This window comes from Ambystoma mexicanum, chromosome 6q, assembly GCF_040938575.1.
Source record: "Ambystoma mexicanum isolate Mex_15411 chromosome 6q, UKY_AmexF1_1, whole genome shotgun sequence".
Lineage (NCBI taxonomy): Eukaryota > Metazoa > Chordata > Amphibia > Caudata > Ambystomatidae > Ambystoma > Ambystoma mexicanum.
This window is the reverse complement of record NC_090937.1, coordinates 295,227,225-295,254,505: the sequence shown is the minus strand read 5'-3', so window position 1 is coordinate 295,254,505 and position 27,281 is coordinate 295,227,225. Positions and strand designations below refer to the sequence as shown.

Genomic DNA, 27,281 nt, shown 5'->3' with positions numbered 1-27,281 from the left:
GGAGATTCGGTTGTCATACTATTTCCTTTTTGCATTTCCTTTTTGTATTAGCGCGTATGTTGTTGAAATGTGAGGTTTTTTTGGCCATCGTTTTTGATCCTCTATTCTAGTTCTAGTTTCCGTATTTTTTTTTTTTTTTTCTTTTCATGGCCCTGAGTAGTGGGGTGAACCGTTCTGCTGTTGCTCTTTTGCGTGAAGGGGTAAAATGTTTTTCTTTTGCGATCACGTCAATAATTGTTGCGATCCAGTTTTGGAGTAGATCTAGTTTATTTTTTGTTTCTTGTTTTGATTTGTGGGTGTTCAATTGGGATTGACGCAGTTTGGTTGCGGTTCAGCGGTGACCGATTCTTCATTGAATTGGTCTGCTAGATTGATAGTTGGGTTGTTGACTTCGAGTACTTTGTCACGTGTGGTTTGATGTGGATATCGATAGTGTCCTTCTGTTCTTGTGATAAATGGAGTAATGGGGTTGGTAACGTCCCAATCTCTTCTTGGGTGCTCTCGTCTTTTTTCCCGTTGTTTGGGGAGGTTCTTTGCTTGTCTCAATGTCAATGTTGTTGAAGTATTGAGGCTCTGTGGATGTTGCTGTCATGCTCACCTGGTCTCCACGGGGCGTGCTCGTGTGCGTAGGGTGTTGTCTGTCCTGATGCTGCTCTGCTTGGCTAGTGATGCGAGCTTGCGTCTCCCCTTAGTCCTTGCTTCAGTAGATGTTAGCCTGCAAGTCGAAACACGATATTAGCTACCGAAGGGAGCTGATCAGTGGTTTCACCTCCTTCCGGTCTATCCTTCACTTCTTCTGGCTCACCTTTGTTTTTTAAGGGGCGAGCTCTCCATCCTGCACACTCTGGCAGAGGCGCGGTTAACAGTCTTTCCTGGATCGAGTTACGTCACTGATCCGAAGGAAGTTGCTGAAGTAGAAGGCCCGGGAGTAAGCAGGTAAGTCTCTATTCCAATAACTGCTTGGAATGGCTGCCTTTTAAGTCTTTCTGTTCAAGATAACTAATGTCCGTTATTGTCTTACAGGTGTGGCGTTAAGCGACCTTCGGATGATGAATGACCCTCCTGACAATGATGCTCAGGATTCCTGCCGGTAAGTATTGCGCTGTGCTGGGCGCGCAAATGTTCGCCTCTGTAGCTTTCCTTTGCTACGTGTGACTAACCTGTATGTCTTTTTCTGTTCAGCAGGTACGGCGCGAGTCCAGGAAGAAGAATAGAATATCCATGTAGCGGTGTCGAGCTGCGGCGCACTGCTGAGTGAAGAACTGTCCGATTAAGTTCCTGGAGCGGGCCGATCAGGTGAGTAGTTACCCGAGAGGGTGCTTTTCGTTTTGGTCTGCAGATGCGGCGGTCCGTGGGAAAGCAGGAGATGAGATCTGGATGCACTGCAGGTAAGGCCTTCGATGCTTAAATAACTCCTGTTATTCTCTGTTCGCAGGTGCCGATGGATGGAAGACTCTGGACGGGCGTGGCAGAAGGAAGCAAGAACTGATCTGACATGGTGAGCGTTACGCTGCAGGAGTGCAGAATAACGCGAAGCGTGTTCAGATTGTTGGGTGCGTTCCAAAAAAATAGGCCTCTTCTCCGTATCCCTTCTCTCAGGTAAAGTAGTTCCAGACCACAACCTGAACTGAATGGCTCAGCCTCTCAGAGCCAAGTTAATGGACCATGTAACTAACACCTCACTGACTCCAGGTGAGCCTGGCTGGGGCTTGATGAGCCCCCAAGGGGGCCAAAGTCTGGGATGGCCCCACCAGTTTCTGGGTTTTGGGTGCCTACACCATAACAGCTGTGAGGTACGGTGTAAGGTATAACTATTTTTCTCTTGCAAAGTTTGTTCTGTTGATCTTCGTTATTTGACGTGGTGTGTTCTGTATTCAAGGCGGCTTCTACTGGAGGCAATTGAATTTGTGCATGCGTTTTAGTTGTTCCGTGTTCCTACTCTTTGTCTGCGTCCAATTCTGCGTCGGGGCATTTTAAGTCCTTGGTGGTAGGAGTTGGTTCAGGTGTTTACAGGGAAATTGCCTGCCTGTCATGTCTTGTGCTAGGACGCTATTGAGGTTTCCCTCTTACGTTGCAATGTCTGGGTGCTCTCCGACGGTGTTTGTCCGTTCAGTTGATTGTGTTAGGGTGTACCTCCTTCTGAGAGAGGACTGTCCAAGGGAATAAGGTAGTGCTAGGTGTTGGACGTGTGGCTCGGGTGTTTGGGGCTACAGGGAAAAGCATAACTGGGGTAGTTACTAGCTCTATGGGCTGCTGGGTGTTCTTGGGTGTCGGGCAGCCTAGTACTCAGTTGTGGTAGGTACTGATGGAGTGCCCAGAGGTTTGAGATGACAGGCTAGTGGGAGCCTAAGTTTTACTGGTGTATACTGAGACTACTCTTAGGTTTAGGACCTCAGTAGGAATCGGATGGATCTAGATTTGGCGAGGCCAGGCAATTAGTTAAACACCTCGATTCTGAGATCTAGACAGAGGTCTATGCCTCCCAAAATGGGAACGGGAGGGAGGCCTAGAGTGGCAGGCAGTAGTTATAAAACCTAGATAGGATATACCTAGCAGTGGGAGAAGGCCTAGGTTTCAAACAGTGGCAGGCAGTAATTACAACAACTAGATTTGAGATACCTGGATAGCGGGAGAAGGCCTAGGTTTCAAAGGATGGCAGGCAGTAGTTGGAACACCCAGGATTGAGACACCTAGAGAACGGGAGAAAGGCCAAGGTTTCAAGCAGTAGTTCGAACACCTGGGTTTGAGAAACCTAGACAGCGGGAGAAGGCCTCGGGTTTGAACAGTATCAGGTAGTAATTAGAACAGCCTGATTTGAGATGCATAAATTACAGGAGAAAAGCCTAGGTTTCAGAGAGTGGCATGCAGTAATTGGACCACCTAGATTTGAGACATCTAGACAGCAGGATAATTTCCCGATTCTAAGGCATGCAACCCAGGCTAGTATTCAGTGCAGTCCCAATGTGGTACAAGCTAGTATTCAAACTTCTATTTTAAGTGACACTCTCTAGATGTGACTCAATGTAATATTAACAAATGTCAAGGCGTGCGACACAGGTCAATATTCACAGCACTGTCCTAATGTGGTACTCTCTAGATGTGTCTCAATGCAATATTAACAATTCCCTAACTGTGCGACGCAGGCTAATATTCACAGTACTGTTCTAATGTGGAACTCTCTAGATGTGACTCAAGGCCATATTAACAATTCCCAAGAGTGGGACGCAGGCTAATATTCACAGTACTATCTTAAATTGGCACTCTCTAGATATGAATCGGGTAATGTTAACAATGCTATCTCAGTGTGGCACACTCTAGATCTGACTCAAGGCAATAGTAACAATTCTCTAAGTGTTACGATGCAGGCTAATATTCACTGTACTATCTTAAATTGAACTTGGATATGACTCGGGCAATATTAACAATTATCTAATTGTGCGACGCAGGCAAATATTCACAGTACTATCATAATGTGACTCAGGTGGCAATAGTAGTCCTCAGTAGTTGTGGGCTGGTTAGAATTGATAGCCTGAGTAGCTAGGTGGCAGAGCTTTGGGGCAGAGTGATTTCTCTACTGCCCACCCTGGCCACGCCTACCTTGGTAGTCTCTGCTGGTTGACGGTGGGCCACTGGCTTCCCCGGCTGACATCTGCAGACACAGTTTGGAGCTGCCAATGTAGGAGCTGCTCTTAGCCGCTGGGGCTGCCATGCAGGGGGCTTCCCTGATCTGTTTGTCTGATATGGAGACAGGAGGCAATCGGGGAGCGTGGGAGGCCTGGGGGGGGGCTTGATTGCAGAAGCAGGCAGGGGCAGAGGGAACAAATGCGCTGAGTGCACTGCACATGGGTTTTAAAAAAAGAAAATCACACTAATGTGATTTGGACCGGCTCTATGGGTCGGGACCTGGAGACCTGGCCTTTAACCTTGCTAAAAGCAGGTTAAAGGCAAAATGTCTTTCAGTGTGCCCAGATTGTTTTGTAACCACAGCCGATAAAGACTGCTGAGAAACTCCCATGCGTCTGATTTTCTGTGCTTCTGTCTGGATCAATGAAGTGTTCATAGATGCCTGGTGCTTGATGGAAGATGGGGACCAGGGCCCTCAGTTCCATATGTTAGGTTATTGAGTACATTTTAGGGGACTCCAATTGTAGTATGGTAAAAATGAAGGGAAATCTCTCATCCAGTTCTTTAAAATTATGCAAAATAAAAACCAACTGAGTAAATGGGTTTCTGCTTGGTATTTTGCCAACAATTAGTACTTCGAGCTAGTACATATTCAAAACACACAAGGTTATGATTGCCCATGGTTTAAAGAAATAATATGCATTTAAATGAGATGCATATTGTATTTTAATCGGAAATGGCCAACAAACGGTAAATGCCAACTGGATATTTGTTGGAAACCAGTCAAAGGAAGCTCCTGGTACTAATAGTTTTTCAGGTCACCAGCCTCATGTCCGCTACAAACTGAAGCCAAATGGCTCCCAGTTTCTTCAGTCCCTGCATTCAGAGCTCTTGTAGGGCTCAACAGCTTTAACAGTTTTTGAGAACAAGCTAGTCCAGTGTGTCGGTGAAGGCTGCCCAAACTCTTGTCCAGTTATTCCCACGCACCCAGATACTTAAACTAATGGTCAACTGTTGCCATCAGTGATTAGGTGCTCAAACTAGTGGCATATATTTGCATAAAAAATTGTTACTCACAAAATTACCAAACATTGCCATCAAATCCAAAGTATTCACAGCATTGCAATCCTTTGTGATGTATTGCCATCCAAGTCTGTAGTCTATTTTAATACAAAAAATCAATTCTCACAATTTCTTGGGTGGTGCTTGGATCTCCGCTCCCCCACCCCAACCACCTGCGCTGCCAGCTGGCATGGCCTTGGGCAGAGGCGCTAGTGAGACCGAATGCACAGGAGAGGAAGCAGTGATGCTGTGCTTCTGTCCTTCACACTGGTACTACAGTTGGCCGACTTGCGAGAGGAGTGCAGAGCGCCCACTGCCCTACTTGGCTTCACTTCCTCTTGGCCTTAGACAGCAGGACTGGGTAGCTTGGTAAAGATGGGAGCATTATAAGCGCATTTGGCACACTGTGTCCCTGACTGGCAGAGTATCAGGCAATTTGGTGGAACATGTAGAGGAGAGCAGAGATGGGTCATGTGCTGCTCTTTGAGTGCAGTTCTAAAGGGACATGGCCTTCCTGTTCTTCTGTTGCCACAGATTTTTAAAGTCCCTGCTCGTCTTGACCCAAGCACCTCATGCCTCAGCAAGTAGGCGTTGAGCAAAATACAGTAATATGTTAAGGATTTGGTGGGGCAATCACTAACAAACAGGCGAACCTGGAAAGGAAAGTGTGCGATTTTGTTTTTATTGAATGTGACCTATTTATATTTGTAAGCGTAAAAGATGGCACCCTTTTAAAATGATCTGTTTCAATATCCTCTGCTTAGAACTTGGTATTTTGCAGTATTTGATCTTACACGCCCTCTGATACTTTGCACTCAATATGTTGTTTCTTTTGCTGTTCCAGGGGAAATACGTGGTCTGCTTTGATCCTCTAGATGGCTCTTCGAACATTGATTGCCTCGCATCCATTGGATCAATTTTTGCCATATACAAAAAGGTAAACTTCTCTAGTACAATGCAACAGCAGACTGGTGGTGAACATGACATGCAAGTCTACAGGTTTAGCCACAAATGTATTCAATTTCATTTGTGTATTTGCAGTTTCTTCTGCTTTTATAGATGAGAATGGTTGTCATTTAAACTAGTTAGCATGTTTTGTCTGTTATGTTCAGTTCTTGTTGCTATACTTGCGGGTCAGGTTAACACTATCTGTTCTAGATGCCTTACACGTTCACTGTACTCTTGTTGAGGAGACCCAACGATCAATTCATGGTTTGTACAACCGCACAAAGAAGCAAAACTCCCTTTGGGTCTTACCCCGTTTGTCGATCCTTTCACACTTTAAAATCTTTTTGTGGTTTATAAAGAATCTGTCGGTGCAGTGTGGAGATTTTTATTTTTTGTTCTTTTTTTTATTTTTATTTTTTATTCTTTTTAATAGGCCAATTCTACCATTTGGTCAGTGAACTCAAATTTCAATGGAAACTCGGGGAATATGATTGGTCGAAGTCCAGCACAAAAGATTGCCAGCAGTCTTGGTGCTGGGGACTGAGACCCTGTGCTTTAAAATGTTCTTGGTGGGCATGCTGCAGTCTCAGGACTATGTTTTGAACCTATGGTATGCACAGAAATGCCAAAGAGGGGGCAGATTTTGCCCTTTCATATAAATGATGACCATTTGGTTGCTGGGTCCGTTGACCGGGGAAGAGGGGCAGGGTTATCGCTGTGCAGATGTATACACGCCCCTTCAATTTTGGGTGGTATAAGGAGCACCCATTTTCAGCGGACTGACAAATGTGGTCATTGTTAGGAAAGATTTCTCTTTACTGCACCTTTCCTTCCATTTTTATGGACTTCCAAACTGTTTGCTTTTATTTTTGATCCTGACCTGTAGGTTTTACAGTGCTTTAAGCTTCACTGTGCTGACCTTTGCTCATATGTTATGGGGAAACTGGCATGTCCTTCAGGCTGTCGGTACTGGGAAACCTTGTTTCCCTTAGTCTTGTGACTTTGTTACTACCTTTAGTAACTTATCATTTTACAAGGCATCTTACAATGGAGTACAGCTTTGTTTTTTCCCTAGACTAACACTCAAAGGATTTTTGGTTACTCTAGGTGTGCTAAATGGACAAGCTGGTGGCAGCAGTGACTTTTTACCATTTTTATTGCTGCTTTTTGTTTTAGCCTTACCGCGTTTGGCTACTAACTGTGGCCAGTGTCCAAACATGGCCAGGCCACATGGTTTTTCACTTGTCCTTTGGCCATCTTGTTCTTTAGCCTTGTTCTGGCCTGTGAGGCCAGGGAAATCCTTATATGGACTTCCAGTGCCCGGGAAAGCAGAGGCGTTTGAAGGGCTATTGGAGGGCTATGGGTGTGTGTTGGCAGGATGTGGGCTGGGACTGTCTGTTCCCAATCCACAAACTGGTTTCAGTGTGTCTGACTGGTATGCATGAGTGTTCCCGCCAGTGGTCCTGATTGGACCACTGCTGTGGTGTGTGTGGGGCTAGTCCTGCTATTGGCTAGTGGGAGTTTTGTCTTTCATCTGGCTTTTAGGGTAAGAATGTGATCCCTGCACCCACTCTTCAGAGATACTGGAGTAACCTGAAGGAGCCAGGACTCCAGTACAGCTGAGACCCATGAAGAGCCCGGAGACCCATATGATGGAGGCCTGGCGGCCAACTTCTGCTGCTGTCCTGGTTGAGCCCTGTCTTGCTATTGATCTTCAGCAATTCTGCGAGGGAGCTGTGACCCTTTGAGTGGATGTACATCCATTCCTCACACCTGCTCCGTACCCTGCGAAGAAGAGCTTTTGGAAGTGTCCCAGGGCCGTCCTATGACTAACCAGCTCTGAGTTGGGGCTAAGGTGCTGCCAAAGTTGCAGTTACGAGTTGAGGCTTGGAACTTGGGGGATCCTCAGCTTGTCCTACAAGACTTATCTCAGCGGAATCTTGGCATCCTAGCGTCAAGGGGACCCAAAATGTAATGCAAAGTCTGGCTGCAACAAGTGAGGCCCTTTGCGTCGCCGTGCTGCAGTGACCACTGCCCGAAACAGCTTACTTACATCGAGTTCAGTCCTGAGAGGGGTCCTGCATCGAGCTTTTCTACATTCTTCATCCGAGAGTCCTTGGACCAGCGAAAGACACCAACCAGAGATCAGCTCGAACCTGCAATCCCTGTGAATTAAGGACTGAGACTGATGGCAGTAAAAGCAACCTTGGGCCTTCTTCCATTGACCTGCCAAGCCCTGGGAAGAATTTGCGTATGGTGGTCCTTACCTGCCCCTAAACTCCCTTTAAAAGTGTTCCTCCCAAAGGGTAAGGGGGCCTAGCCTTACCTAATTTTCGGCGGTATTACGAAGCCACCCAGCTGCGAATCATTAGGGAATGGGTGAAGGGGGAGGAAAGCCGGCAGGAGAAAATCTCGGTGAGAATGGATAGGGCGGTGACGCACCGCGATCTTTCCGAAGTGCTTTGGCTTCCTAAAGAGCATAGACCTCGACACCTTTACGAAAGCACTAGAACTAAATTAATGGCAGATATTTGGGATAATATGGTGCGGACTAGGGGAATCACTACATACCCATCCCCATTTTCACCGCTTTTTGGTAAAGGTGACTTTACCCCAGGTCTGGAGAAGGAGGCCTTTGAGGGGTGGCAGGAGGGAGGGTGTAGAAAGCTATGTGACATGTTCCGAGATGGGGGAATTGCTGTCGTTCGAAGATTGTAAATGCTTCTTTGCGATACAAGAGAAGGAAAGGCAGAGAGATGCTCAGATAAGACATTGGCTACTTCACCCGGGAGTCAGGATGGCAGCAACTAGGGAACCTACACAGTTTGAAAGATTTCTATTAACCAATGACGGTACAAAAGGCCTCATCTCCAATATTTATAAGATTTTGAATTCTTTGTCTTCGGACCCTCAGTGGGCTTGTATGCAGAAATAGGAAAAGGTGCTAGGGAGAGAAATCAGTAGGGCGGAGTGGGAAAGATTATGGAGAAAGATACCCAAACTGGCTAGAGCGTCTCAGCTCCAGGAAGCATGGTATAAAATGCTTTTTGGGTGGCACTATACTCCGGCCCGGATCCATAAGATGTTTCCCGCGAGATCGGGCAGTTGTTGGAGGGGATGTGGTATGACGGGCACGGCTGACCATGTGTGGTGGAACTGCCCCAAGATTGTGCCTTTCTGGGCGGATGAACTAAGGGCACAGGAACTGGCCTTTGGCCCGGGGGAGACTCTATCTCCAATGCAGATCCTCTTGGGCATTAGTGGGGACTCAAGTGAGGGGGGAATAAGAGGAAGGGAGAAAGCAAAAGTAATCCTGACCCTTGCGGCTTTGCTATTGATAGCTCAGAGGTGGAAGAGGCCCGAGATCCGCTTGGAACAGGATTAGCTTCGGAAAGTTTGGGACATAGTGGCCTTGGAGTGGACAATTTACGCCATGGAGGATAAAGTGCAAAGTTTTGCTGCGGATTGGGGGGAGGTTATGGCTTTCCTTAAAGATGACTATAAAGTGGTATGGTGTCCACAGCGCTTGAGACTGCTTGACCTACAATAGGGAGGAGGAAATGTTGGGAACGAGGTGGATGTGGACTTTGAATGCTTGTCACTTTGAGGGTTGGAGGGGGTTGGGAGGGAATGTTTTCTCAGTTTTGTTCTGTTGTTCAATGCAGTAAAATTCAATAAAAAGAAGTTAAAAATAAAAAAAGTGTTCCTAACTTTTATAAAAATGTTGCTATACTTTGGCTTTGACATTGCTTGCTCGCGCAAGCCTTCCGAAAGTTTAGTTGGAATACACTGTCCTCTAACCCTCCAACACCCTACCTTCATTTTTTCCTGCATCACAAACTGTGTAGTAACTTTGAACTTTTGGGCATAAGGCCCCAGAAAACTTAGGGAAGGACTTTTGAAGTAAGGGTTCATGCTCTGTGGACCTGTAGTACATACAACTAATCTGCACTTTCTTTTACAGGAGTTTGATTTGTGTTATGCCCTACTGTAGTGGTTGTATATATGTGATCTATTATTAGTGTTTTGTGACACTTCTACCTGTTAGTCATTTTTCATAGTGATATTTGGCCATAAATAACTGTATTTTTATGCATAATGACTAAGTGTAATTTGTGATTCCCTTTGTGTGTACTCATTGTGGACCCTTTACAAGCTCACCGCCTCTTGAGACTAAGGGCCTGATTCATGGAACGTTTTCCTATGGGATTGCGCCATGATAAAACACTTCCATGAATCAGGCCCTTAGTTTATACCTCTCGTCACTGCTATCTTGAACTGTTTCGGCTACTGCTCCCAGAGTTGTTCCTGCCACAATATAGGTTGGTCTTCTATACATCTGCCCACAAGGCCAGAGTATAGAAAATCAGTCCCAACGGCGTGCAAACCAAAATTGCCAACAATGGGGTCCTGCAGACTCTGCAGTTAGTCCTTGTGCTTGGGCCATGGGCTCAGGAGAAATATCTGCTTAGCATAATGGCCTTCCTACCAAGCCTGCTAAGAACGAAGTATGATTTTCAGTTAAAATCTAAGGTTTATACAATTTGTGCACATTTGGGTGTCTTGGAACTCAAATCGCAAAATGCAAACTAAGGGTGGGAGCTGGATAATGATCCAAATATACTTTATATTTGGCAAAGTGGCAGGTTTGTGGCAGATTTTCAGATATTTAAAAGAAAAAGTTTACTGCACTTGTAACTTATTATAACCTGAGATCCTATATATATTTTCTGAAGGTGGTCTGTGCATTGGGGACAGAGGTATGTTCACACTGAGACCTAGCCCGTCCCTACTAAAATTCTCCAGCATCAAGAAACACAACAGCGCTAGGACACCCCGGAGTGACAGATGCCACCGATGTTTTATCCTTGCATCCAAAACCTTAGGCGGTCCCAATGAGCATATATAGTTCAGGATCCAAACATTTTAATAATAGGCAGTGTGTTCTGAAAAAGTAAATGAGCACCATGTCCTTAGTGATTCAAGCATAAACCCCCTTTTCCCATAGACCTAGCCATCAAATATAAACCCCTCTGGTCATTATTTTCCCAAAATTCTCTGAGTATATGCAAAGCATCCAGTAATCCTCATTTGCTCTCTGTCGGTTTCTCATAGGAGTATTTCAAAACCGTACAATACAAGCATACCAGACTGCCCCATCTCAGAAGGATTAACCTTTATCAGATTTCCATAATGTGCTTTGCTCAGTAAGATCAGTATAACCTTCTTAATGTCATTACATTAAATAAGATTGTAAAGTTTTAAACTGAGTCACGTTACAATCTTTTTGCAGTTAAATACTGTGTTGGTTTAATCGCTTACTTTGCACAAAAAAGTGTTCATCACACCCCCAGCCCACTCCAAGATATCTCTCATGTTTTTCTGCGATCACACTGCTGCCTGTAATGGCTGAGGGGGCTTTAGCAAGCATGCACCAGACAACTCAAGTTCTACCCGCAGAGTATGGGAGACCTAGAGGGAGAGGGTGAGAAATCCACTTGCTATGTTGGGTAATACAGCTAGTATTAAATAAAACACTACGAAAAGAAGTCTGGTAGAAAATCTATATATGGGCAGCCATTTCCTCCTTTACATCCTGTGACAGGTGGTAGAATCACTCCTTCTCACTATATTCTGAGTACCGAGACCAGAAAGGATATGCTTTAACGATTTTCAAAAGATAAAGTAGGTGTCGCAGTATTTGCAAAACTCAATAAAATAAGGTGTAAGAATGAAAGTTACAAGATCTGGGGATAATGTAGGGGCGGTACCAGTGAGGTTTCTAAACCAGGGTTCAAAAGAACAAGGATTGCCCCTCTTACTCCAAAGGGGTTTTCCAAGGCACAGCTCATCCTTCCAAAGTTCTTCGAATCCATCAGTCGGGGGGAGGTGCAAATAAGAAGTTCAAAGCTCTTCCTGGGTTCCCAAAACAAAAGTGTCCACAGTCTTCCTCCTCAAAGGGGCGTCTGTCCCCATCTTGGGGCTTCCGAGAGAAGTATGGTCTGGTCTGCCCAACCTCTCCTTGAGCTGTTGGGATTCCGAGGCCATGGACCCATGGCTCCTACACAGATGGGTGACTCTCTGGTCTTCCCAACCACTGCCTTTTAGGCCATCTCGTAGGGTTCTCTCCTGGAAGAACGGTGGGGGCCGACTGCCAAGCTGGGCACAGGATTGAGGCCTACATAATGATCTGGTGCACTTTGGGCGTCAGGAGTGGGGGGTGGGGGGGATTCCTTGGAAAAGTGACCCTACTCTTGCCTTTCACCCCCTCCTTTTTGTTTTTTCTTTTTTTTTTTCTTCTGGCCTTTCACTGGTCCCTCTACTACTAGGCTGTCTTCCTGCACCCCAGAGCAGAGGTGGTATCTCATTGTTCCAACCGCTTCTACCCTTCCCCTGGATCAAAGTGGTCCTCCAGAACTTACCAATCATTGCTGCCCAAGTGGGTGGTCTCTTCCCTCCTTTGCTGGTATGGCTTTATCCTGCTCTCTAGCGACTCATTCTTTTCCTTTCTCTCCTGATGGCATTCCTTTTTCTCCTCCTGCCAACTGCTCTTTCCTGATGGTATTCCTCCTTCCCTATAAATCCTCTCCTGTCTTCACAACCGTACTCTCCTAGACCTTGCTTCTCCTCCTTCTCCCAAAAACAAATCTCCAGCTGAATATCTAACTTCTTCTTTCACCTTAGGGTAAACTCTCTCTCCTTTTCCAAATCCGAATATTCCTGCTTCAAGATGGTGTCTCCCTCTTCCTCTAACAATGTCTTGCCTCGCTAATGTGATCCTTCGTCACCAACTTCTCTCTCTTTCTGCTTCCCATTGTTCCCTCTCCCTTCTACAAGTTTGAACTCTTCTTGTCCCAGGTGATATCATCTTGGCAAAGAAGGCAAGGAGTATCGCTCTTCCTTTGCTCTCCCCTGGCAGATTCACATCACTCTCCGCCTCTGTCTCCAGCAACCATAAATCTCCCTCATGCTTCACACTTATTACTAGTCCGCTCCCCTAACCACAAATCGCCTCCTACTATAATCTATGCTTTCTCTCTATGCTTCGATCTCCTTACCACACACCAGTATTTGCTCCGTTTGGTCTCCGCCATTGTGTTCTCCTCATTTGAGATGTTCAGAACATTGGCCCCACAGGGTCTGCTGCTCTCCTCCTGCCAGCTCTCCCAAGTATTGACACTGACTGACTGAACTGGCTGTTTTTTAAAAGCCTGTTTCTCCTCCCCTTCTATGGTGGTGCTTTGGGATGTGGTTTGCACCTGTGTAGTCTAGCCTGAGGTTGCTCGTGCCATGTGACTGTGGTCATGTGGTATGAGAGGGACAGGGGCTGGGGTTCTGTATTTGCTTGTCATCATTTTGAATTTCATGCTGGCCTTGAACTTCTGGGAGTTCCCTTACCCTCCCCTCTAGAGATTTTCTGGTGTGCCCCACGGTGTGTCCTGTCAGTCTGTCTCCCCCATCGTGTGATCCCATGTTCATGAAACCATTCAACATTCAAGTCCAGGGTTACGAGAGTGTGTTCGTCCTAGAGAAATTGCACTTTTGTATTTCCCCAGGAAGTGCATGCAAGCTGGCGAGCGTTGCCTGGTGGTTGGTCTCTTGCATGATCAACTCTCACAAGATCCCCTGCTGGTGTTTTGCTTCTTGAGCCCACTGCAGAAGTTCAATGAACTCTGTGAGGCTACAGCATTTGTATCGAAGGTTCCTGTTGCAGTGGTTCTGTAAGGAACAGTGGTCCACAATACTCTTTGGAGAACTAATCTTTGTTTCCTTAAAGAGGGAGGCTTGAATTTCTACAAAGGGCATCTGGGTCTGAGTTGACTCACCAGGGCTATTATTATAGCAATGCCCAAGGGGGTCACGTTTATCTCCCAGGTGGTCAGTAGGGATGGTGGACCTGTGAGGGCTCTGGTGACTGGCTGGGCCCTGGTGACTTCCCCATTGGGCTTTCTGGCTGCAAACCATAAGTAGAAAGTGAGGAAAGCCGGTTCCTGCTGAAGTTCAGGGAACTGTATCACAAGCCTTAAATGGTGTGTGCTAGGGCATAGGTGTTGAGATGTATTTCTAACTCTGACCTGGTGGGCAGAAGTATAGGAGGCCACCCTTGGTTTAGTGAAACAGTGGAACCTTCTGGACAAGCCAGACCAATCTAGGTAGCTTGGCAGGTGGTCAAGACTAAGTCTCAGGAGGGGTGAGAGTGATCGGAAAGAGCACACACAGCAACAAACCACACATTACTCTTAGACAAGTGTATATATGAAAAATAGCTATACATTTATTGTCGGCCGGACCAAATGGACATAAGTAACTTTAGCAATGAGGATAAACAACGATCACACAAATCCTTAAACTATACAGTATATATAAATGAGTTTGACTGCAATGTGTGATAAAGGCAACCACAACCTGAAAAGAGGGTTAAATTAACACATGGATGGCAATAGGCAATTCTCCAGAGTTCGTTCCCTATCTTTCGAGTTCAACCCTACGAAGAGTGGAGCCTTGTGCTCAACAGTACAGTTGTGCGTAAATACGCACAATAGCGCAGATGAAGCAGAAAGCGGGTCGTCTTGTAGGGGCTGTAGCAAGGCCGGAAGGGGCTTGAGGCGATGAAGAATTGTTTCCCACTATTCGAGTAGGCCCTGCCCTTGGCAGCAAAGCAGTATTCAAAAGACGGAAATGGCTAGGGAGCGCAGGCTCAGTTAGAGTACCTTTTTGGGATACTTGTGCGTAAAAATGATCGGCTGTGCCAGGGGGTCACCGGTAAGTTGTGTACTCACTGACCCTTGGCACAGTCCGGACCAAACTTTGCCACTTTAGTCGACGGCGCTCATAGATTTGAGTCCTGCAGTTTCGTGGGCCTCCGGCTCTCAGTGGCTGCGGTGGAGAACGATCATCTTGACAGGACAGTTGCCTTTTCTCAGCTACCGAAGGAGGTTTGAAGAAAATTCTGGTTCAGTGAGCTTCAGGGCACAGGCAAGCAGAACATCAAGGGGTCTACAGTGACCGTCACCAACCAGTAGTGACTCAGGAATCACAAGTGCGGGCAGCATTGAACACTCTCCTAATTTAGGAACCAGAGGAGGCCTACGAAATTATGCATGAGAATGCACGGGACCAAAAGCAAGCAATGTTCCAAGTCTCGGGTTCGCACTTGAGACGGTGGCAGATCTGCAGAATACCCTGAGGTAGAGCTGGACAGTTCACTGGATGCCACAGGAACACTTCCAAGGGGCTCTTTCGGTGGGCTAGCAGGGGGCTCAGAGAGTAGTTACCACTACTCCAAAGGGGTAAACCGCCTTAGCAGGCCTTCTGGCTCGATGAAGAAAGCCGGCATCTGATGGGACAGCAGAGGGCGAAGGGTGCCAAAAGTTTCCCGAGCGGTTTCACAAGTCCGTTTCTTCATGCAGGAGACTTTGCTCCTTCTGTAGTTCAGTGAGAACACCAGGTGATTGAGCTGGAGCGGAAAATCGAGGACTTCCAATAGAAGATCTGCTCTCTTGCAGGCATCGCAGGCATCGGCCAATCACAGCCCATGGTGATCTCAGTCATTCAGGCACTCCAAACATCCTGGCACCAGTAGTATGGATTGGGACTAGACAGTCCCAACCCTCTTCCTGGGCACACACACGGGACATGCAGGAGCCCCCGAAAGAGCATGGTTTTCACGGGAGGCTGCATGCCCAAATAAGGACAACCCGGGTTACTCGACCTGGGTGAAGGCAAGGGACAAAATGGCCATGGGACAGAACAAAAGACTTTGTGGCTCAGCCATTTTCAGACTTGGCCACAGTCTTCAGCCAAACCTGGTTTAACTCAGTAAAAAGGAGTAAAACATTGTGAAAAGTAACTGCTGCCACCAGTTCGTCCCAGGCACACTCATACAATCACCTAAAAATCCTTTGAGGTTGTCTAGGGCCATAAAACGGAGACTCCAGCGTACTGTACTGGAAGGTACATTGTGCACTGTTAAAAAGTTACCAAGAAATGGCAACATAGTCAAAGACTAAGGGAGACATAGTTTCCCAGTGCTTGCAGCCTAAAGGACATGTCAGTTTCCCGATAACAATTGATGAAAAGCCCAGGGGAGTTCAGGTGAAGGCTGGGCTCCATTGGAAAAAGTCAGGTTAAGATAGCCAAACAAAAGCAAAAAGTTTGGGGTTCCATAAATGGAGGGTAGATTGCTATAAGAATAGCCTCCTCCACGGCGTACACGTGTAAATTGATCCATGCAGCCAAACCCTTTCTGTCAGACATTAGCTGCCTTACCCTCGCTAGAGCCCTCATACTGTCCCACCTGGACTATTGCAACGCTCTCTATCTAGGGTCTTCTAAAGCCACCACTAGCAAACTACAAACTCTTCAGAACAACGCTCTTAAGAGCGGCTTTGGGCATCTCCAGAAGAGAGCATATCACAGCACAAAGCCAACAGAACAAATGGTTTTCCATCAAAGACAAAATACTTCTAAAAACTGCATCACCTACTCATAAATCCCTTAATAACGCTGCCCCGATCTATTTGATCGACAGATTTCATAGACGGCCCTCCCTGAGACCCACAAGAACAGCCTACAAAGACTGCCTTTCTGTCCCCAACTTTAAATGTTCTACTATAGGGGGCAACGGCTTCCCAGTGAAAGCAGCTAAACTGTGGAAATCTTTACCGCCAACTCTCAGAATGGACTTGCCCTATCAAAACTTCTGATCCAAGGTAGTTTTATGGCTGAAAAGGTAGGCCTTCAAACACATCAAGGTGCCAAGTCTGTCTCACTCTTGCCATCTGCACATACTGTAACCACGTGTGCCTACTTGTATATATGTATATAATCATGCTATTTACTTTTATTGTGTTTATGTATATATTATGGTTGTTGTAACTAAGCTTCGCAAATTCATGTAAATGTTGCACCCTGTTACCTGAGGGTTTGCTCGCGCATTATGAATAATAAAACAAACAAATCTTTCCTAACTCTAGCCCCTCCAAGACTAAGGACGGGGGGGCTAATCCACCCCTGAACAGGCCTTATGTTCAGGTCGGTTAAACCTTCTGGACAGCCCATCCGCATTGCTATGTTGGACCGACAACAAATATAGGAGGCGTAAGAGAAATCTTACCCCCAAAAGGCGATCCCTCAATTAGGTTAAACAACCTTTAACAACAACAAAAAAAACGCTTAGGGGCGGACCATTCTGTTGCAAAGGGAATGCAATCAACCAAACAGTTTGTTTGATGAGCACAGATACTCTAACACTGAAAGCAGTAATCCATTTATAACAGTTTTATATTAATATTGATACACAAATATAAAAACGCAATCAATATTCAAAAATGATAGATGACCACAAATCAATCTATGGTCATTTACACAGTGCAAAAGTATGCAGATAATATCTATGTTGAAAGCAGACAAATTGCAACCTTCTTACACACCCATACCAATTCATACATTATCAACATGTTGATAATGTATGAATTGGTATGTGTGTGATATGAAAAGTATGAAGGAGAGGTCTTGATGTGTTTTATTGTCTTAACTATTTTGCACAGCACCAGACACTTTATTTGTGAGAAAAAGAAGGTGGTTGCAATGTGTTTGCTATGTTGGACACCTGGCCTGTGTTCAATGGTGAAGTCAAACCCTTGCAGGCTTATGGACCACCTGAGCAACTTTGGATTCTCTCCCTTCATGTTATTAGCCGCTTTAATGGCTTATGGTCAGTCTGCACAGTGAAGTGGGCCCCTGTCACGACCCTCGCCCAAAACCCCCTCTGGCAAACCCATTGGCCAGGTGGAGTCAGGACTTGGGCCTCTAGAGCCTGGCATCCTCTTCAAAAGCCTTCATGGGGCCAGTCTTGGCGCCAGACTCATACACCATGAAAAACAATGTGCTTGGGAACTACTTTATTGTATTGTCAGCCAACATGGAGGCATCCACATAGCTTGGTTCCTAAGAACCAAGTTATGCGGTCTAGTGTTTTAAGTGTGGTAGCCTAGGGACTACTTTACCTAGACTATTTTGTTGGGGCTATTTAAACCACACCCGAGCAAGACAACATGCTTTGCGTTACTTTGCAGCTTGCAACGTGACGCTCACCGTGTCCAGCTATTCCCTCGAACCTCGGAGAAGCAGAACCTGCAAGGAGACAAAATGAACATCATAAGCAGCAGCATCTTACCTGCAGTCTTCATCTTTAAACACTCGCAGCTACTGAGAACAGCTTCCTCGAATCTGCACGCCTCCCAGACAGAACGACCTGAAAGAGGAAGATGGAGGCAACATTAAAGAAAGCAGTAGAGACATTTACAAATACGAACTGCTCAAAAGGCTTACTTGGCTGGTCGCCTCTCGGCTGGCACCACTCCGGACATTCCACTCACGCTGGAGAACACTGCGACCTACAAGGAAGGAAAACACTGGTTAGCAAAGGCAAGACTTTGCAGCGCTGCGCATAGCGCTTACTTACTGCGTCACAGCGCTCTTAATGCGCCATCATTTGCCAACGGGGCTCAACCAAGCCAGTTCGCCGCACTGAAGCTCTGCATACCTAAGGGAGAAAAAAGACATTTTAAACAAAGAAAGGCATGCGGGATAGCAACAAAACTAAAGAACAGCAATAAGACCTACCTGAACAATATCAAACGGGCCGGCATCAATGAAGTAACTGGAACGCACTCGCCCATGACAGACAACGCGCCCCTGCAAAGAAGGCAGGACGGAGAGCATGCCTAATTCTACCACAAGGTGAGGAGAGGGCGCCAGAGGGACTGAATCATACGGGGGTGGAGGGAGGAAATTACCCCAGTCGGTCAGTCTTGAACACAGTCCTCCTGTATTTTCAGGCAGAACCTTCCCCTCAGGGCAAAGCTGAGAAGCATACCAGCGAGTAACCCGGCTGGGTGGCGTCCCTGTGGATACCAGGTGAGCGTAACAGTCCCTTAGAGGTAGGGCCTCAGCTTCCTTGGGGCCCACACGAAAGAGAAACATTCTTTCTCCACTGTAGACCACCAGAGCTCTCTGTCCTTAAGCTGGCGACTAATGAATCCAATCAGGTGTTCCTTGCCTTTCTCATCTACCTGTGATGGTACAGTACCTAGCCCAGTGTCAAAGGCATCTGTCTGCACAATAAAAGCATGTTTGTAGTCGGGGGCCACAAGGGGCCTGGCACAAGGAGTCTTTTAAGCCATTGAGGGCCTTTTCACACTCCTCAGACCAAGAAACCTTCTTAGGCTTCTTTGGAGTAGTCGGAGCAGTCAGAGGGGCAGCTATGGTGCCATAGTCTGCCATAAACGTTTGGTAGTATCCAGTGAGTCCTAAGAAGGCTCTCACTTGGGTTTGTGTAGTGGGGGTAGGCCAGTCTTGTACTGCTTGTACTTTACTAGGTAGAGGCTGAATCCTCCCATCTACTTCATGCCCAAAGTAGGTCACAGATGCTTGACCAATCTGGCACTTGCTGGCCTTTGTGGTCAAGTGGGCCTTGTGAAGAACCTGCAACACAATCCTGAGGTGCTCTACATGTTCCTCCCAGGTGGCACTGAAGACCGCTAAATCATCCATCCCAGTTAGAATTTTGTTTACAAGCCTCTGACAAGTGGCAGGTGCATTGTTCAATCCAAAGGGCATTACCCTGAACTGGTAAAGGCCTTCTGGAGTTGAGGATGCTGTCTTCCCCTTGGCATGATCTGCTAAGGCTATTTGCCAATAGCCAGCAGTAAGGTCAAATGTGCTGAGATACTTGGAGGCACCCAAGGTATCCACCAGCTCATCAGTTCTTGGTAGGGTGTGAGCATCTGTCCTGGTGGCAGCACCGAGAGCCCTATAATCCACACAGAACCTAAGTTCAGAGGTACCGGCCTTTGGTACTAAAACCACAGGGCTAAACCAGACCCTACTAGAAGAGAAGGCTCAATCACTCCCAGATCCAACATCTTGTTGACCTCAGCCTTGATGTAGGATCTTACCTTGTCTGACATTCTGTATCCCCTACTTTTGGTAGATGTAGTATCTCCAGTGTCAATCATGTGTTTGCGCCAAGGTGTCAAACCTGGAGTCAGTGAGAACAAGGAGGAGAACTCCTCAGCAAAGTTGTTGCTTCCCCTTGTTGGTCAGAAGTCAGGTGAGGGGTCACTTGGACACCATCATTTAAGAGGAGTGGGGAGCTGTCACCCTTCCTTGACTATGCCCAATGTTCCCCTTACAGGGTTACCAAAAAGAAGCTCGAAGGGGCTGAAGCCAACCCCCTCTTGAGGCACTTCTCTGTAAAAGAGTAAGCATGGCAACAGGAGAACCCATTTTCTCCGTTGAGGTTCTTCCTGTTACGCTCACCTGGTATCCACAGGGATGCCACCCAGCCGGGTTACTCTCTGGTATGCTGCTCAGCTTTGCCCTGATGTGGTCCGCGGGGAAGGTTCTGCCTGAAAATGCAGGAGGACTGTGTTCAAGACTGACCGACTGGGGTAAGTATCCTCCCCCAACCCCCGTATGCTTTCAGTCCCCCTGGCGCCCTCTCCTCACCTTGTGGTAGAAATAGGCGTGCTCTCCGTCCTGCCTTCTTTGCAGGGGCGTGTTGTCTTTCATGGGCGAGTGCGGTCCAGTTACTTCACTGACGCCGGCCCGTTTGATATTGTTCAGGTAGGTCTTATTGCTGTTCTTTAGTTTTGTTGCTTTCCTGCATGCCTTTCTTTAAAATGTCTCTTTTTTTTCTCCCTTAGGTATGCGGAGCTTCAGCGTGGCGAACTGGCTTGGTTAAGCCCCGCTGGTAAATGATGGCGCATTAAGAGCGCTATGATGCGGTAAGTAAGCGCTATGCGCAGCGCTGCAAAGTCTTGCCTTTGCTAACCTGTGTTTTCCTTTCTTGTAGGTCGCGGTGTTCTTCAGCGCGAGTGGAATGTCCGGAGTGGTGCCAGCCGAGAGGTGACCAGCCAGGTAAGCCTTTTGAGCAGTTCGTAATGTGTAAATGTCTCTACAGCTTTCTTTAATGTTGCCTCTAGCTTCCTCTTTCAGGTCGTGCTGTCCGGGAGGCGTGCAGATTCGAGGAAGCTGTTCTCAGTAGCTGCGAGTGTTTAAAGATGAAGACTGCAGGTAAGATGCTGCTGCTAATGATGTTCCCTTTGTCTCCTTGCAGGTTCTGCTTCTCAGAGGTTCGAGGGAATAGCTGGACGCGGTGAGCGTCACGTTGCAAGCTGCAAAGTAACACGAAGCATGTTCTGCAGTCAGGGTGTGGTTTATATAGCCCAGGTAAAGTAGTACCCGGGAAAGTAGTTCCAGGCCTGCCACACCCAAAACACTAGACTGCATAGCTTGGGCCTTAGGGAACCAAGCTATGTGGATGCCTCCATGTTGGCTGACAATACAATAAAGTAGTTCCCAAGCACATTGTTGTTCATGGTGTATGAGCCTGGCGCCAGGACTGGCCCCATCAGGGCTTTTGAAGAGGATGCCAGGATCTAGAGGCCCAAGTCCTGACTCCACCTGGCCAATGGGTTTGCCAGAGGGGGTTTTGGGCGAGGGTCGTGACACTTCCAGAGCCCCAATCATGCTTTTGAGAGTCCTATTAAACCTCTCAACTAAGCCATTTATTTGTAGATGATAAGCTGATGGTAACTTCTAAGTGACCCCACTCTCCTTTCACATGGCTTGCATGTACTTTGACATAAATGTGCTGCCTCTGTCAGACACAACTTCTTTAGGGAAGCCAACCCTGGTAAATTTGCGAAGCAAAGCTTTAGCAACTGACTGGGCAGTCACTGTCTTCAATGGGATGGCTTCAGGATATCTAGTGGCATGGTCGGCCAGGACCAAGATAAACCTATTGCCAGAGGATGTCTGAGGGTCAAGAGGACCAACAATGTCAATCCCTAACTCTCAAATGGCACTCCCACCACAGGGAGTGGCACCAATGGAGCCTGGATTGTTGAGACACTTCCAGAAATCTGGCAAGTAGCACAACACCTGCAAAAACATTTTACTTGCACCCCCCCCCCATCTTGGGCCAGTACAAGCGCATGGATAACATTTGCTTCGTTCTCTTGATCCCAAGTTGACCAGCAAGGAGGACCTCATGTGCCAGTTGCAGGAGGAAGGGTCTTACTTGAAGGGGAACCCCCAACCTCCTATGGTCTCATTCAGTAGACACTTTGGGCTCACTGTACAGGAGCCCACCATCCCAATAAATCCTATGCTTCCCAGGAAGTTCACCCTCGAGCTGGGAGCAGGCCTGTCTCCTTAGGCCTTCTAAAGATGGGCACTCACGTTGAGCCTTGCTCAACTCTTCCTTAACAGGCCCACCTTCAACCAATAAACCTTGGAGTTCAGGATGGTCATGGGGGTTGAGTATTTCAGGTAGCATCTCCTTCCTCATCAGGTTCAGGTGCTTGGCCACCTACCTCCACCTCAGTGGTAGGTGAGTTTGGGGGAAATCTTCTCTTTCCCTCTTTTTGATTTTCTGACTCCCTTAGCCTTGGGTTGCCCCTTTATCTTTGGCTCACCCTTGGACTTGGCAGGGGCAGCTTTTGTTTGTGATCTCGTGCCTGGTCTTTCTGCTGTACCCCCCACAAGACGCAAGTCTCTGATGTGCTTTCCCAGAAGCCTTCCAATTCTTATGGAAGGTTTAAAGATTCTCCCAAAATAGCTTTCTGAAATGGAGGCAAAACCGTGCATCGTACCACACTTCGGGACCCATCCGATCTCCCTTGGAGGAATGCATTTAACAGAACGTCAGAACGTAAGGCTTTGACTTTTTTGTCAGTTTTGTAATTTGTCGCACATACATGGTGCTTGGGGTAAGAATCGCATCTTTGAGGCTGTTCAGTGTAATAATTTCAGTGGTAAAGTAAACTATCAACAAACAGTATTTAAAAAATGGTGTGCAGTGAATGGAAAGGATGAAGTGATTTTAATAAGACCTTCCTCATGTACTCATCCCAGCAGGCAAAAAAAACAGGCAATGCAAGGTGCCATCATGTCTTGTTTTCCTTTTGTACTTGGCACAGGAGGCAGTAGTTTTATAATTTGTGACCAGTCGTGTATGTGAATATGGAGTAGGGAAGCCAGATTAAAGCTTACCAGCCTTGGCATATTATAGGATAGCCCAATGCTAGCTGCAATATGCTAGCTCTGAATCCTAGAGTAGGATTGTGCTCGGCGTCTACTTTCTGAACATGGCCATCACCTGGCATGAGCAGTCTGTGGTCACCTTCTGTCCACACCAGCGGGGGCCCTGCAGGCAGTAGCTGCATACTAGCTGGCCTTGATAGTGGAGTGTCTGCCTCTAACCACAATACCCTTCTTCTCTGCCTAAGCTCCTTTTTAGATTGCAGAGAACTACCCTTTCTCGCAGCTTATAGCCTCTGTCCTGCCTGTCCCACAGAGGCTCAAAAATGCCTCAATTTATCTAGAAACCATTTAAATGGAAAGCGCTTATTAGTGATGTTGCATTATAGGAACTATTGTTTCCGACGAGACCCTAATAAGTGTTGTCGTTCCAGTGATAAGGAACATTACCTCCACGTCCACCTTCCTTATCCCAGTACTTGCCTCTGAGGCCCCGCCTCCATTCCAAGAACCCCTTTTCAATTTCTATTCTTCTGAGGCATAATACCCCCTACTTACGCAGCATCCCCAGTTAAAATGTTCCTGTCCTCCGGGCCACGTTCCTCCTTTCAAATGTGGGGCACCAAACACAGTCTACTGGCCCCCCCGTCCTGCTCCTGGTTTTCCTGCGGGTCTGGTCAGCGCTGGTGCTTCCTGCTCAGGTCCCTTGCCAGGCAGGGGGGCCAGTTGTCGGCTGGGGCTTCGCTGTGCCTCGGGTCCTCCAACCCGGGGCTTCCAGGTATGTAACGGCACAGCGATGGTGGGCTGCTGCCCATGGTGGTTTGGTGCCACCCCCTCCGAGGGTCGAAACTGGTGGGCAGCTTTGCACTGGCCATCGATGGCCTCGATGCCCTTGCCTTCCTGCTGCATTGTTGCCAGGCAACTGCCTGATCTGTTGGTGCTGCACCCTCCTGGGGTACGGCACTGATGGGCAGGATTGTTCCGACTGGGGGCTTTGGTGCCCTTGTCTCCCTGGTCCCTGCGCACCCGGGGTGTGTGGACAGGGCTTTTTTGCGCTGGGCTGTGTGGGCTCTTGGTGGGTCTGCCCTCTGCTTTTGCGGATCGGGGTGGCTGCCCTGTGTTCTTTACTGTCGCCCCTTCCCTGGGTATGGCTCCGGTGGGCGGGGGTGGCTCTGGTGCCTTTGGCTGTCTGCCTTCTTGCTGGTGGCCTGTCAGCTGTCCAGTGTTCCTTGGTGCCTGCCCCTCCTGGGTTGTTTGGCTGGTGGGTATTAAGTATCAGCTGGAGCTCCCCGTGGGGTGAGGGAGCTCTGGTGCGCCATGTGTGGGCCTTCGGGATGTGGCGCAGGAAAATTAGACACGTCCACACAGTGTGAGGGTTAGCGGGGAGCAGCCCGTGCCTTCTGGCTCTTTTATTACTGTACGTCACGTCCCTCGTGCGCGGTGGCGTGACACATACACAACATCCCTCTTTTTCCATAATGACAAAATGCATAAACACTCTTGGATCTTATAACTTACTTTACATCTGTAATAAGCTCTAGTTCATATCAGCACACATAGTGTCTCACCTTACCCATGGGCCGCGGGCCACCCTCAGATTGTATCCACTGTAGTGTTGACATGGCACTGCTTCTGCATCTTCCTTCTGGTCACACTCGACCTCCGGGTTGGGGGCCATCACCTCCTCTTCCTCTGCTTGTTCAATGGGCTCATGACCCCTTGCTGTCTCCCTCCCCCCTCAGTGTTGCATCGGGAAGGTGTGAACGTCGTCACTCTGTATGTGACCGGTTCTGATGTTCCGTCCACATCTCTTCTCGGACACGCTTGAACCACAATGCATTCCTCGTGATGATCTCATGGCCACTGCTGGCTGTTAACATTGTCCCTTCTCTCCTGATTACCCTCCATGGTGCAATGTCATACCGGATTGATAGTTTGGCTTTCGTTGCACTCTTCAACACCAATACCTGGTCCCCCACCTTGTGTCTTGATTTCCTTGCACATTGCTAGGTGCTCATGCGCTCGTTGGCCGCCACCCGCCTGGAGTGAGTGCACTCCTTGCTTAGTTTCCTCACCAGCTGGGGTGGTGTGGTATTTAAGAGTTGAGAATTGTTCCACACATTAGATCTGCTGGGGCATGTCTGTGAAGCTATGCAGGGTCACCCAGTATTTTCACAAAAACCAGTACAGGTCCACCCTCCACGGCTATTCTGGGCTTTTGCTATTTGTCACACCTTGTTTATGGTTCTCGTGAACCGTTCGGCGTCACCATTTTCTTGTGGCCACCTTGGAATAATGTGGCGATGGCAAATGTGCAGATCGTCCATGTACTTTGTCAGTTCTCTTCCTTGAAATGGTGGTCCATTATTGCTCGATGAATTTCGGTGGTCCATCTGTAGCAAACATCTTTCCCTGTATGCTGGTTTTCCTCCCCACTGTGCTGATGCTGATGGCCTGGCGGCTGTCCGGTTTTTCTGGTGGTGCCCCTCCCGGGGTCTGGTGCTGGTGGGCAGGGCTGGCTCTAGCCGGTGGCAGCTTCGATGCCCTTGGCGCCCTGCTGCTCCTGCACCTCTTTGCTGGCTGCCTGATGGGGTGTGGCTGTTGTGGCCTTGCTTGGTCCATCTTCGTTGGTGAGGATGGTTGGGCCTCCTGTGTGGTCTGCCTTCCCCGGCTGGTCTCCTCGCCTTAGTTGCCTGGAACCTCTGGATTGTGGGCCTATGGTTTCTTCTTGTCCCCCTGTGGCTTTTCCCGTGCTGTGGGTGCAGGATCTTTGTGGGCATGTCTGGGAGAGGTTGATGGGTGGGGGGTGTAAGGAAGACATGGTATCAACAGTAAGACAAATGCAAGTGACCACAGTTCCCGGGTGTTTATTGAACTTTCACAAGGTTGAGATAAACACCTATCTAAAGATGGGAGCAAGCTAGGACCATCCAATAATACAGTCCTACTGGAGTATTGTCAGTTTAAAAAGGGCCTATACTAAAAAACAAATTGCCAATCCTTAACCCTTATTTACTAAATAAGGTGGTGTGATGTTCATGAAAACGAAAGTGTTCACAAAATTATAAGTTAGGATGTTGGCCTCCCTACCCCACGTTTTCAGCACGGGAAAAGGTGGTTCACTAGAGCAATGCACACACTCTGGCCTCTGCAGCACGATGATACAGTTCCATTTTTCACAGTTCAAGACCTTCTGTGTCCAAGCCTCTTTACTTCTTGCAAGTCTCTTGACGGAGAGGGCCTGCTATACAAAAACATGAACTTCCTTTTCCAGCACTCACTTAGGGTGTTCACTCTCACCCTGGATCCCCCTCAGCCAGCTTCAGATCCTTTTCAGACTATGTTCAGATAATTCTTTCTCAGGTGACTCAAGTTTCATCCCAGATCCCCCTCAGCTGGGCTCAGATCCCTTTTGTTTCACTCAAGTAATCTCCCTCAGCCGGGCTCAGACCAATTGTGTCGTACTTTAAACTTTCGAAGACTTTCAAATGTGAACAAGGTTTAGCTTGACCCGTTGTATGACCACTTCGATCTTTTTTCTCACACTCAATATCAGTTGGATACCTAACGGAAACATTCGAACGAGCACCCACATGGCGCTGGACCACTCTGTGTATGGTATCTTTTCTCTCAAAGTACAATTATAAAGTTCAACTACTCCTTTTGGTTTCCAATTATATCCACGTTGCTTTTTGCAAATGCCTCACACACTGTTCTTTGTACAATGTTGCTGCTTGCAACCTTGATTCAAAACACAAGCTGGTTTGGTGTCCATCTCTCCAACTCACCGGCTGTGCTGTCTTTTCTGGCGCGGCTTTGTTGTAGGAGCCAAGGACAGTGCCACAGCGGCAATTGCTCCTCTCCGCCTTGGTAATCGATGCGGGAGAGGCCGGGTACCTCCGACACACTTTGCAGGCTTGATCAGCCTTAGTTCCTGGTCTTTGGTTTCTTACTTTCCAAGGCTCACGAAAGTTAGTCTTTAGAGGTCATGGGTACTTCCCTCCTTGCGACTCTCTTGTCTCGCCGTCTTTCTCCTTGTATTAAACTGCCATCTTGAAACTGCGGTTTGCTCGTGTGATATGCCTCGCTCAGAGGTGCTTTCATCCTCCGCCTTTTATCCATGTGGAGGGAGTGTGATTGAAGTTAGGTGTGTGTAATGATCAGTAATTGCCTGACCAGTGTATTGGGAGATGTCACATATATGGCTCTGGTGTTAGTCTTTTTTCACTCGCCGTGAGCTGTCCGTGAGAAAGTGTTTGTGTCGGGAAAGGGGCGGGGTTTTAGTTCCTAAATATCCTACCTGGTAGGATGTGGGAAAGGTGTTGGAGGGAAGGGTATACCAGGTTTCACCATCCAGTGTCCCACTCCCTGAAGACCCCTCATCCAGGTGGCCCTCCCGCACTAGTCCACCCCCAGGAACTGGATCCAAAACCGATGGCCGTGTCCTGGCCACCTGGATGACAGATCCCCAGGGACTAGCGGGTGAGACACCTTCTGTTTCCTAACGGTGGCCATTCCTTTTTCCTCTTATTTGGATCCTCTTCGTTGGATGTGGCCTCCGCAGCAGCTGCGGCTGGGGGCTGTGCCTTGACTGT

At 47.7% G+C, this 27,281-nt stretch overlaps 1 protein-coding gene across 1 annotated transcript in view; it reads left to right on the top strand.

The window, feature by feature from the left end:
- Positions 1-27,281, top strand: part of LOC138515988 (fructose-1,6-bisphosphatase 1-like) — a 268,220-nt gene that overhangs the window by 81,542 nt on the left and 159,397 nt on the right. Inside the window, exon 3 of the mRNA XM_069630782.1 lies at positions 5,531-5,623. Within this exon, the coding sequence (XP_069486883.1) occupies positions 5,531-5,623 (93 nt within the window). The remainder of the gene's footprint in view (positions 1-5,530; positions 5,624-27,281) is intronic.